This window comes from Sciurus vulgaris (assembly GCF_902686455.1).
Source record: "Sciurus vulgaris genome assembly, chromosome: 11".
NCBI classification, from domain to species: domain Eukaryota; kingdom Metazoa; phylum Chordata; class Mammalia; order Rodentia; family Sciuridae; genus Sciurus; species Sciurus vulgaris.
Genome location: NC_136472.1, coordinates 20,291,051 through 20,305,049, shown reverse-complemented (window position 1 = coordinate 20,305,049; position 13,999 = coordinate 20,291,051). Strand labels below are relative to the sequence as shown.

At 34.5% G+C, this 13,999-nt stretch overlaps 1 protein-coding gene across 1 annotated transcript; it reads left to right on the top strand.

The window, feature by feature from the left end:
- Positions 1 to 6,649: 6,649 nt before the first annotated feature.
- On the top strand, positions 6,650 to 7,564 carry LOC306639249 (olfactory receptor 4C15-like; the record flags this gene model as incomplete). The annotated part of the gene is made up of 1 exon (XM_079102644.1): positions 6,650 to 7,564. One exon carries the CDS (start codon positions 6,650 to 6,652, stop codon positions 7,562 to 7,564), a length of 915 nt encoding a protein of 304 aa, XP_078958770.1.
- Between the last annotated feature and the right edge of the window lie 6,435 nt (positions 7,565 to 13,999).

Genomic DNA, 13,999 nt, shown 5'->3' with positions numbered 1-13,999 from the left:
AGAAGACTTTGGGCACTCCTCATGGGGTCTGAGGTTTTATGTCCCAGCTTTAGTCTTAATGTTCTCTTTCCTTATAATAAACAGACCTGTCATAACTTCTATTCAAATGAGTTTAGTGACAAAAATTAATCTGTAGAAATTTTTATTTTAGTTTTAAGGTCAAAGACTCTTAAAATCAATTTCTGAGATTAAAAATTATGTTCTAATTGATATAATTCTTTCCCTAAATATACATACATTTATAAAATAAGAACTTTTTGCTACTACAGTTTCATAATACCATGTGCTGTCATATGCTGTATTGTTGCGAAACTCAGCTCTTATATTTTGTAAGTGCACTGACATCTTGTTCTAATTCTCCAAGCAGATACTATCTTCCATCCTCTCTCCAGAGTGTCCTATTTTTTACATGATGGGAAATGAACCCCATTTTTAAATAGAAATTATAGAGAAATTAAAATAAAAGAGAGAAACTATTAAATTTGGGGGGATTTAGTAGTTTCATAAACACTTGAGCAATTGTAAAACCCACACAAAATTGTGTCTTAGCAAATTGTGCTGATGGAAAATTCCCAAGCCCTTAGGGGAATTGAAAAGGAATTCTACAGGATCACCAGCTCTCAGGGAATCCTCCTTAAATTGTGGTTGGAAATCAAGGAGCAAAGTATGGTTTTCTCACTTGTTCTTTTTCTTTGACCACATTGAAGGCAGCATTAGTGGTGCAGAGGGAACATTCCCTATCCTGACCGCCTGGGATACTCTACCTCTTTCTCACTTAGATGTGGAAGGAAGACTTGAAAACCACCTTCATGGTTTGATCACCACTGAATAGGCATTTTTCCATGGAGAAGAGGAGACAGCTGTCACTAGAATTTTCAAGGAATTTATAAGTGGTGAGATTTATAATTCACAGTTTTGCATGTAAGATTTCAAGTTGTAATATTGTGATTAAACCTGGGTGTTTGTTCAGGGCACCAAGTTTAATGCAGAACCTAGGCCCCTTCAAAACTGTATATTTGTGCTAATTACACAGCCTTTCTGACTCAGACTCCTTTTCCTTCTTCGTGAGCATTTCCAACCTCAAAAATGTGAAAGTAATTGATGTAATACATGTGGAGCCCACGGGACAGTTCACAATACATAAGTGCCCAGTAAGCAACAATAGCTATTCTATAAGACTCAAATCTTTGTTTGAATTGGGTGTGCTGGTTAGAATTTACTCCTTCAATTCCAATAAAATTAGACCTTTATTTAGATTTCTATCATCAACTCAAAATAAACCAAATATACTAGAAATGCTGCAAGTGCATATTTTTGAACTGGCTTTCAAAGAGCATTTTATTGGTTCTTTCAAAATATATGCTCATTTATCATTTTAACCTCTAATGCTCTCACCATCCTAAAGTTTTAGGATTATGAAGTGGAATTTTTGAGGCTACATAAAGCATAGCATTGTGGGGAGATGGTAAATGCATGTGCTGGTGCACCTTCACACTGTTGGAAGAGATTTTACATTTACTCTTTCTACACTACACACTAATCACTGCCACAGGGAAGGACATTAAAGGTAAGAAAGAGTGACTAAATTCTTAGAGTACAACCTTCTGATTTAGCAGTGTCCTCTTGATTTTCCTTGAGTTCATTCGATGTCAGATTTGTGCCTCAGAATTATTCAGGAGAACTGCGGACATTGAAGTTCTTAACTGCTTTACTGCTGGTTGTGTGCTAGTTGTAGAGGTGTGGTCTGTCCCTTGAAAAGAGTCAACAGAAATGACACAGGTTCATGCATCAATTAGGGTGGACAAAGACAGAAATGAAGGTCTTTTTATTTTGCTGATATTTTTTGATTTTTCAAATTCTGCTAAGAGTACAAAGGTTGAGACAATTAGGGAACTCCCAGAGCAACACTGAAGAGAGGAAACAGGTACGAAAATTGGAAGAAAACATATTTCCCAGACAGTCGAGAAAAGGAACATGCTGAGATATCTAGACAAAAAAAAACTTTCATGGGTGAATAATAACCCTGAATCAAAAATATGGTGAATTGTGAAATTAAAATGTACAATTACAAATGCAATGTTAGTTTATTCTTTTAACATAACAGTAATATTTGTTTAGAGAATTAGCTGCAAATGTGAATGATTTGCATGCATATGCATATTGAATGTTATGAAATTTCTTGTTTGAATATAGTTGCAACAAACTACCTATAATACTGGTTTTAGTTTTAAATGTCATATGTACTTTGAAGATGAAACAGAAAATCCCTTGTTTGCAGAACAATTGGTGCTAGAATTAGTTTTGATTTTGAATAGTCGGGCCCAGGGAGGCAAAATTCCCAAGGTCACTGCTCCAGGAGATGGCCACAGATCTTGCTGTGAGGGAGCCCTTAGCAATCCCACCTGCAGCCCCAGCACATTTCAGGGCATGGCTATCAAGAAATAAAAGACTCTGGAATATTCCAGAAAATTTAAGGACACAGTAAACCATCACCCATGAGAGAATGTGAGTTTACAATTGACACAACCAGGTGAGTACAAAGGAAGAACTCCATCTGTAGTAAGGTCATTTATGGAAAGCTAATTATGTAAACATTTTCATACAAGATTCTATGTTAGTCACTTAGTTCTTCCAGTATAAATAAATTTTCCTCAAACCTCCTATTATTTTTCTGAACTGAACTTATGTACACAATGGATAATCTGGCATAGTAAATTTAAATGTGTGATCCATTTAAATATTTTGTATAATACTGACCAGTTTTACATTGCAATTTAATAGTCCATTATTTTGTAGACTTCCATCTTGATTATAAGTTATATGATACATTCATGCAAAAAGCTGAGTTGTTTACAATTTTCTACCTGATTTTCTCAACATGTTTTAAAAATGTCAAAGCCTCATATTTTAATGTTTTATTGATCATGCCATGGAGTGTGAATTTGCAACAGCCTGGTTCACATTAAACATTAGTGTAGTATTGAGCACTTACATATCTCTCCATTTCACTATTGTACATGACCCAGTACTATCTTCCACTGTAAATTTTCCCTATCTTGCTTCACTTCTTGAGCACATTTTAGGGTTGAGATTGCTAGTATAAAACACAAACATGTTTGTGAATATAAAATTTTTACTAATATGTTTTCCAAAAGAATTAGTTTCATTGAAATTTTAAGAGGTATAATTTAAAATAACATGATTTTAAAAAGATAAACTAAGTGAGGAATAATTCAACTTTGGTCTCACATTGTATATGAAGAAACTTCTTAAAAATAATGTTGATATCAATATTTTATGGCACCCTTTTGATATACTAATTAAAACCAATTCTTACAGGTTAGGCATCTTGACAAGTGTTAATTCTTTTATAGCTAAAACATTGGAAGCCTGATATTTTGTTTAATGACACAGTATTAACCAGGTTAGTGGGATTCTAGTTTGTGATGGTAGACACAATGATTTTCAAATTTATTAGAGTAAGTTTAGATTAACAGAACATTTGCCAAGATAGTGATACTATCATTTTAGATGAAAAAAGAATATTTGTGAAGAATATGAAATCATAGTGGATATGTAACTATTAATTAAACATATTATGATATGCAATTATTTTTTCTACTGCTGTTCATTATCTGTTCTAGGATTCAATGCAGGATATTTGTTGCATTCAATACAATTGCCTTTCCAAAGATTTAAAATCATAAACCATGAGCACAGTATATACTCTTTTGTCAAGGTTTTGACTTTAATTTTGGAAATCCCTTTATTTGCTAAAAGTAGGGGTTGTTTTGTTTTTAGTTGAAAGTGTAAAAAACTTAAATACTATTGATCTTAGAACACTGTAAGAAGGAACTGGAGAGGAAAATCTTATTTAATTATTAGTTTAACCTAGGGCCCTGGTTTTCTTTAAGGCTCCCACTCAATTTGGTTTTCCTGATACAATGAGTCTGTCAAAACAGGAGTAAATGCATGTGGGTCTGAGAACCCAATAATGCTTTTAGGGGTCACCAGGGACATTTAAAACTATCATATATCTAAAAATGTATTTTTTGCTAAGTCTGAAAATATGTAATACATGTTCACGCACGTTTGAAGATGAGTAATACAGTCATCAGCCTTGGTTATGGCAAGGCAAGAATTACAAGTAAGCATGCTGTCATTTCTGCTCTGGCTCAGGGGCAGTGGCAGCTTGTTCTCACCACACATCACCTTCCCCTGTGCTATTGACTGCATCCAGGTTTCTACCTGAGGACCTAATCGGATACTCACAGGAGTCCTAGTGATAGACATTCTAACTGAACCCAGATGCAGAACTGTAACCTGAGGCTTACAGAATTTTAAGAATTTCAAGCACCCTGATCCACACCACAGAAGTAGGGTAAGGTCCTGAATCTGCACCCAGGCTTGCATAAGTCTGAAGCCAGATTTCTCACTGGTTTCACTTAATTATTTTTCCTTGCCGAGGCCTATAGTAAGCTGCCCAGAACTGGATCATTGGATTCCCTCTCTTTTATAATAAATAATTATTATCTGAGAGGTAGTGAGAGGCTATTGATTTCTAGTACAGACATTGGTTAGGAATGGACCTGAGAACACAGTGGAAATGATCATTTTAAAGTAAACAGAAGGGCCAGTAGTAAAGGGAATATTGCATGTTTGTAAGTTTTATTAACATTTAAAATTGTTTCTGTTAACTGAAGCCTTCATTAGCAAGCTTATTTTCTAATTCTCACAATAAGCACTACTATTCTTTTATTATATTTTAAACAAACATATATAGATTGATATAGTTATGCATATAAAGTTATTCACAGAAATATGTGCTATTTGCCTGATACATTACAGGAGTTTGTACAGGTGAGGATTAATCAGTTTTTGAATCTGTGTCTACCTCTGGGAATGTGACATCAAGTGTCTAGTTAATCACTAGCCTGGTGTGGTGTGCAGTCCCAGTAATTCCAACAGCGTGATGGCAGAAGCAGGAAGATGGCAAGTTCAAAGCCAACATCAGAAACATAGTGAGATCATAAGCAAATTAGTGAGAACTTGTTCCTAAATAAACAATGAAAAATGGGCTGGGATGTGGCTAACTGGGTAAGCATTCCTGGGTTCAATCACTGCTTCCAGGGGAAAAACAAACAAAACAAAACAAAACAAAACAGAGTTCAGACAATTATCTGCAAGACCAATGGAAATGCTTTGTGTGGCTAAGGCAGCTGGCTTGTAATGTAAATATATGATAACCACAGATGGTAAGAGCAAATTATTATAAATGGCACTTTCACATTTTCAAATTTGACACTCATCATAAGCCTGGAAAATGACCAGGTAAGCTACATATAGCAACTTTGTTTTAAAAGAAAGTCAGATAAAGGTAATATGCATTTTGCAGAGTTATACTTGACCAGATTGGGCTTATTGTATAAAAAATTAGAAAATGATCAATAAAGCCTGAAGACTCTGATTGATATTCTACACCTGTTTCTCCTTCTCACCTATGTGGTTGATGACAATTGTCATATGGAGGTGATTGAGCTACCACCTTCTGGTTCCTCATCATTTGCTCTTTCCTTTACTGAGATGCCACCTTCACAGAAGTATGACAGTTCTTAATGTTTCAGATGGACAGACTCCAGGAAGGTCATGCTTTCTCTGAAGTTCCTGAGGGAAAGAAAAATCCCTACCTCTTTTCTTGTTGATCTAGTGGAAAGGGCCTCATATGGGGATGAATGTTCTGTGTAAGGTCCTTGATCCTTCATCATTTGCTTATTTAAACTCAATATCTTAAAGCATGTGTTTCCTATCAGTAAAATAGAGTTAATAAGACCTGGACTGTCCCCTACACAGTGGGATTTGTGTGATTTCTCTCCTTGCCTTATTTCACTTAGTAATTAGTACAACATTTGGAGCTAGGCTTTCTTTTGTTCATGGATTTCCATTCTCATTTTCAAAGATGAGAAAAAAAAAAAAAAAAAAAAAGACCTCTACATTCAATGAGGTATTAAGTGTGTGACTAGTCACAATTTTATAGGTCTTTTTCTTTTATAAAGAAGGAATTAATCCATGAAAAGGCAAATCCAGTATAGACTGTAAAGAAATTTGAGGTATAGATAGTATTTTAAGTGCCTCCTAAAATGAATGATGTTTCTTCTTCTATTTACAGGTATGAGAGTCTCCAGATCACAGATGGCTTGCTAGTCACCCCTTCCTTTTGCATTACAATGAGAAGTAGGACTAATAAAATAACTGTCCTCATTTTCTTAAATGAATGAGTCTTCAGAATGCCTCCCAAAGTTTTATTTAGCGAAGACACTAGTAAATTCTCAAAGGTGGAATTTGAGTTAGAAACCGTTAATCATCACTACCACATGGAGATGCTTGCATTTCCCTATATAGAATCTCTAGCGAATTTAAGGTACAGAATCAATTATCTCCAAATCAATGCTGCCTGATCTCCAACACCTCTCCTCAACAAATGTCTGAACTGGTGTTTTCAATGACAAAGGAAGCAATAAAGGTAAATGTGCACTGAAACGTTGACAATGATAAAATAGTAATCTGATATAAAGCAAATCTTCCTTTGTCATAATTGCAAATTTCAATTGGACAATTTCAATAAATGTTGATTTTCACCAGCCCCTTGAAAATGATGCAAAACCAAAGCTTCATAACTGAATTTGTTCTTTTGGGGTTTTCACAGAATCCTACTGTACAGAAAATAGTATTTATTGTGTTTCTGATGGTCTACATTGCAACTATTGTAGGCAACATGCTGATTGTAGTGACCATCCTCTGTAGTCCTGCACTACTGGGCTCCCCCATGTACTTCTTCTTGGCATTCTTATCCTTTCTGGAGTCTGTTTTCTCCTGTGTTATCACACCAAAAGTGATTGTGGATTCTTTACATAAGAGGAAAACCATCTCTTATACAGGATGCATGATTCAACTTTTTGCTGAGCACTTCCTTGGTGGAGCAGAGATGGTTACCCTGACAGTCATGGCCTATGACCGCTATGTGGCCATTTGCAAGCCCTTGCACTACTCTTCCATCATGAATTGGAGGCTCTGTGGCATTCTGGTGGGGGTGGCCTGGACAGGGGGCTTCTTGCATTCCATAATACTGGTCCTCTTCACTTGCCAGCTGCCCTTCTGTGGGCCGAATGTCATTGATCATTTCTTATGTGACTTGTACCCATTACTGGAGCTGGCCTGCACTGACACTCACCTCATAGGTCTTTTGATGGTTGCTACTAGTGGATTTTTGTGCATTATAATCTTCTGCTTATTGCTTGTTTCCTATGGTGTCATCTTGTTCTCCCTGAGGACACACAGTGCTGAAGGACGGAGGAAAGCTCTGACCACCTGTGGATCTCACATTGCTGTTGTGATTTTGTTGTTTGTACCATGCATATTTATAAATGCACGGCCTCCTTCTGTCTTTCCTTTTGACAAAGTGGTGGAAATGTTTTATACCATCATCACTCCCTTGCTCAATCCTTTGATTTATACATTTAGAAATAAGGAAGTGAAAAATGCTATAAGAAAAATGTGGAAGAGATAAGGATGAGTTTTTGATGAAAAATAAGACAGTAAATTTAAAAAATTGTATAAGAGCAAAGTAATCAGAATGGTCCTAAACAAAATTTTATGAGATGCTCAGTACCTATTAAGAGGTAATACATGTCTATGGAAGAAAAGGTAGGTGTCTAGTCTGAGTTGGCAAGTCAGTACCCATATGTTAATTATATGCTTGAATACAACACATTTCATCATTTCCACTCCCAACATCTTATTGTACCTTTAGGTAATGATATAATATTCAGTCAATAAATAAATACCAGAAGACATCTAACCCATATTTTTTTATTCTTATAAATCTGCTTACCAAAATTTTGCAGAATCCTGGCTACAATATTTATTTTACATATGATTTTCTACATTGATTTTTGCCTGGCCATGATGACACTCATTCCAATGAATTTATCTTAGGCATTATAACTATTGTGTGAACATAAGTTGGCTTGTGTCATTAATTTAGTTAGAAAAGCCATGCCAATATAAAATGTGGGAATTAGTGCATTTGTATATCTCACATAAGTTAATGGAGAACTGGTTACTAACTTAATTGATTCAGGAATTTTATTTACCACATCATAAATCAAATGAAAATGACCACTCTACTGCAAATCTTGCAATGGTTCTCTCTCCCAGCTATGGTCTATCCTACCATGAATTGGCTCAGTTTTGGACTGTGGGTTTTTCCTTATCTAATCCCCTGCTATTCTTCCTTTCTTGCTGTTGCTCAAAATGACATTTTTCCTTTTGACCCTGACTTCTCCTACCTCTCTCTAACCGTTCTACCTTCCTCACTATAATACTTTAAATACACATACCCAATGGGTGGAGGTAAAGAAAGCAAACTAGAACCTGTTAGCACTCTCACCTTCTCCATTACTCAAAGTAGAAAAAGCTGGAGAGGAGTACTCAGCAAGTTGGGCGACTGAGAGAATGAAGCGAAGTTCAGTATTGGGCAGTGAGATCTTGGAGACAATCTGATGTGGGGATCCATCTAGCAGATTCAGACACCACGCCATGGGAGACAGAGGTCTGACTTTCAGGAACTGGCAGTCATGAGAGACTCTTCCAGACTGCCCAGGAGCAAGTAACCCTGTATGGGAGTGTTTTACCAACTGGTGATATACTAGTTCCCAAAGCAAATGGCTTTCCTTACTCCACACCATCCTGTTCCTCACAGAAAATGCCTCTCCTGGTCTTGGCCCCCACTTACTTATGCAACTATAAACAAAGCAGAGGTTAGCCACTCCATTTTGTTGGAGGTCATTTCTGGTATGGCCCAATCTGTTATAACCCCTTGCAAGTGAAAAAAGTATTGACTCTTGTGTGTTTACTGATTAGATAAGTTTATTAGTAATTGATTTATTATTGGTATCACTGTTCCCAGGCAGTTAACCCTTCCTTCATCCCAGCTAGACATAGCTTGGAATCCCCACAGTTGGTTCCTGAAACAGCAACTGTTCCAGAACTGTTTAGAATAACCAAATTAAGATGTATGTCCATACCTTTCTCCTGGGAAGCATGTGCATGTGAATATATTATTAATAGAAACTAGAAAGGAATTTTTTGTTGTGTGACAATAGGCCTGGGGAATTTGCTCTCTGTATATAGAGAAGTAAAAACAGAAATCTATTCAGCTATATTCAATACATAGCCAGAGTGAAAATTCAGTGGAAAGAAAGCAACTCTTACAGTTGTTAAAATGTAAATGGATACCTGTGACTTTAAATCTTGCAGACTTGATCAACCAGTCTGTGTGGGTCTCTCTGCTGCAGCACTGTGAAGTCTCACAGTGTGACTTGACTCCAGACTGAGACCTAACGTGGCTGAGATAGGTGCACAAATTTAGAATCCTGGGAAGAAACATTCTAATAAAAAATTTAGTAGGGTTTTCTAACTGATCAGGGGAGATTATTTCCCAACTTTCATTGTCTAAATCAAGCACCCATCTTCCCTCTTAGTGGCATGATTTTTAATCCTGGGTGGGAAAGATGGGAAGCACCAGACAGCACCAAGAAAGCTCACCAGACTGCTGCCTGCTCTTGGGGAGCAGAGCTAATTCCTAAGCAGATGGAGCTTTTGGAACAGCTGTTTGAAGAGCAGGCAGATGGCTGGGTGGATGGCAAGTGAATTGGCAGTGCCTTGCCAAGAACTGTAAAGAGTTAGGAAACACCATGGCAGAACCACCTGGTTTTTTGGGTCTCATTTCTAGTCCCTCCTACCTGCTCTGATGCACTTAGGACTTAATTATTCTTAATTCTATGGGGCAAGAGAAAGGGGGATTTGAGATCTTGACTGAGATCTTCTACTTCCCTAAGTGTCCACTCCCTGAAAAGATGATTAAAATAAGCAAATGATTGAAAATCTTTGTAAGCCGATGGAGAACCAATGACCTTTCGAGTGTGAGGCAAATTTGATGACCCCTGCACTAGGGCATCTCCTTTTCTTCCTTTTTTTTATCTTTTAATTTTTTACAGACTGCATTTTGATTCAGTGTACACAAATGGGATACATCATTTCATTTCTATGGTTGTACATGATGTAGATTCATACCATTCGTGTAATCATACATTTACATAGGTTAATGATGTCTGTCTCATTCCACCATTTTTCATACCCCCCTCTCATTTCCTTCTACATAATCTAAAGTTCCCCCATTCTTCTCTCACTCCCCACCCTCCCACCCCCATTATATATCATTCTCCACTTATCACGGAAAACATTCGGCCTTTAGTTTTTTTGTGATTGGCTTATTTCACTTAGCATGATATTTTCCAGTTTCATCCATTTATTTGCAAATGCCATAATATTATTCTTCTTTATGGCTGAATAATATTCCATTGTGTATATATACCACAATTTCTTTATCCATTAATTTGCTGAAGGATATCTAGGTTGGTTCCACAATCTAGCTATTGTGAACTGAGCTGCTCTAAACATTGATGTGGCTGTATTACTGCAATATGCTGATTTTAAGTCTTTTGAGTATAAATTGAGGAGTGGGATAACTGGGTCAAAAGATGGGTCCATTCCAAGTTTTCTGAGGATTCTCCACACTGCTTTCCAGAGTGGCTGCACCAATTTTCAACTCCACCAGCGATGTAAAAGTGTGCCTTTTTCCCCACATCCATGCCAACATCTATTATTGTGTTCTTGCTAATAGCCATTCTAATTGGAGTAAGATAGGATCAGACTTTCCCAACAAGACTCCCAAAGCACAAGATATCAAAGCAAGAATCAATAAATGGTATAGACTCAACTAAAAAGCTTTTTCTCAGCAAAGGATACAATCAAGAATGTGAAGTGAGAGCCTACAGAGTGGGAGAAACTCTTTTCCACACACACTTCAGATAGATCACTTTTCTCCAAAATTTATAAAGAACTTACAAAACTTTACACCAACAATACAAAGAACCCAATCAACAAACAGGGCAAAAAACTGGACAGTCACTTTACAGAAGAATACATACAGGTAATTAATGAATATTTGAAAAAGTGTTCAACATCTCTAGTAATTAGAGAAATGCAAATTTAAAGAGCATCTCCTTTACAATGAACTGGAGTTCAGTCTTTACCAGAGGGTTTTTTTTTTTTTTTTCCCACTTTTCTCAAATAGATTGCCTTTAGCCAAAATTAAAGGACAAATAAAAAGTTCTTAAGTAAATAAAATATGTTCTAATTGTGCTTCTTAATGGACTAATCATTTGATTTTTAGGGATGATTTTAAAGTGCATAATAATCATCAGGACAGAAGCCAGCAACCTGAAATTTATTTAAGAATTTTTTTGTAACTTTTTAGACAAATTGAATCAAGGCCTTGAAGGGTGTTTGTTCATTGCTGTGGTGCCTCACTTATAACAAACTATAAAAAATTTTCTTTTTTTGACTGATCTATAAATGTGTGCACACAATGACTATGTTTACATAATTTCAAAATGTGCTTACATTTCATTGAGCATGCTCACATTTTAAAATTAAAATAAAAATGAATCCAAAGAACTTTAGTTCACGTGAACTAATATGTTTTAATTTATGTTGGGTAAATAAATAAAAATAAAAAGGCTTTTTTATAATTAGCAATTCACATTTTTCCATGTGTTCAAATAAATAATAAAATTGCTAATTTCTATAAAATTTAGCATCCGTATATCTTGTTTCTAAGGATTTTCTTCAACAGGAAAGAGATGCATTTGTTTGATGTCTTAGCTTTTGCAGTTAAGAATAAATGAATCTAATTTGAGGTAATCAGAATTTATTATCTTGGCTTTTATAACAGGAGATACCTCTTGATATACAAGGATGAAATGCTTAAAGAGCATCCAATGAAACATCATCTACTAAATATAAAAAACATCAGATTTTTACTCTTTACTGAAATATATTTAAACCTTAGATGACTTTGTGATTTGGTTAATATAAAGAAGGTCTAAAATTCCTTTATTCTCTGTGTTCTCATTGAGAAACAAGATGCTAGGACTTATACTATCAGGTGTGATATATAGGGTCAAAAAAGTTTATTTTTCACCTGATAAAATAAAAGACTATAACATGTCTGAGTAAATTAAAACAAAATTTGTACAAAATAATTTTAAAAGTTTACATGTAATTACATTGGCTAATTAACACAATCATCTAAGGTTATTAAAAGTTTTTTATTCTTTAAATTCTACTAAGTACTAAGTTTCTATCATAAAGGCTATTTACACATATAGATAAGATCTTTTCACAACCCCTATTAATTGGGTCTTCTAACTAAAGGATAATAGAAAAAGGAAATATTAAAACAATAATTTCTAATCTAATAAAATAACATGCCTGTTGAATTTCTATTATCTAAAAAACTTAATTTCAAAGAAATTATGATTTATACAACTTGGTTAAACAATAACTGTTTTTTAAAAATAACACCTTACATTCCAAATTTCAGATTTCTCTTTAGAAGCCAAACTTGATGAATAAAAATACATCAATGTCTATATTTAATTAACCATGGTAATGGGTACTAACTTATGATGTTAGTGGTATCCTCCTTTCCCAGATAAAGAAGTCTTTAAACTATAAGATTTGAAGGGACATTTTACTAAGCCAATGCTCTTCACACCAAAGATTTTTCAATAATGCTCTTAAATACTTATATAATAATAACATTAATTAAAAACTTAATTATGTCATTTAATATTTTAAAATTGAATAAATATGTTATACATTTTTATGTTACTCTCTACATTAAGAAGTAAACTAAACTATATTTGTGGAGGACATTCCAGAGATACTGGCTCATTTAAAGATTAACAATATGGGATATGGAAGCATTTTGATACTATCCCCCATTGGGATGGAAGCTCTCTTGGCTTGTCTGTTTCATGTTTCAGATGTGATATTGGATTATGTTACTTAATTTATATTAATCCAGACAATCATATATGGAGGTTTTGTGAAATAATATTCAGATAAGAGGGTAAAGATGGTTTCAAAATTAAAATACCTTCCCTGAATTTTGTCAAGAAACCCACTTAGGGAAAATTAAGTACACATAAGTTATTTTTTGAGACTTTACCTTCCATAAACAAGTATTATTAGCATTTACTAAATAACCTTCTAAACTGCTTTCCATGCATAAGCTTAAAGATATATCTATTTTATATATATGAAATATATTATTAATTTTAATTCTTAAAAGATTGCTTTAGATTGTACATAATTAATATTCTTTTACAACATGACTTTTACTGTGTTTACTTTTACTGAGTTTTTGTCATATAGTTCATTTATCCAAACCCATACACTGGACATTTGGATTATTTTTCCTACTTTAAAAACAAGGTTATTAATGGTATTCATACAACTATATACATAAAGATTATCTTTACATAGATACCTTAAAATTCAAGTGGTAGATCAATGACATAAATTCTAAGATTTTTAAATGATTTCTTAGATCACTGTCCTGAAAAAAGCTACCAATTCTATTATAATAAGTTAATTTAAAATAATAAGGCCATTATGTGTAGAACAAATAGGTCATGATAGTGATTGTCAAGTCTTTAATGACTTCATTTTACAACTTTGTAACTCAGCCCCCTATTAGAGATGAACTCAAATCACATATTTGGTAAAAACTAGCCCTTCTTTTATTATAATGCACTTTCAACTCACCAACATTAACTTTAACAATAGGTAACTTTTATTAATTTTCCTGGTCAAAGAGAAATATTTATTATGTCACTTCTTATGATTTAAATACTTGTACAATGCTAAGACATTGTCTATAATTTAAGGTTAATAATGCTTCCGTTTATATCAATCTTTTTCTGCAATTTTAAAAAATAGGGGGAAACAGAACCCTTTGTAGACCCACTTAATTTCAAAAACTTTTTTAAAATTATGATATTAGGAATCTTATACACATGGAGCAATAGAA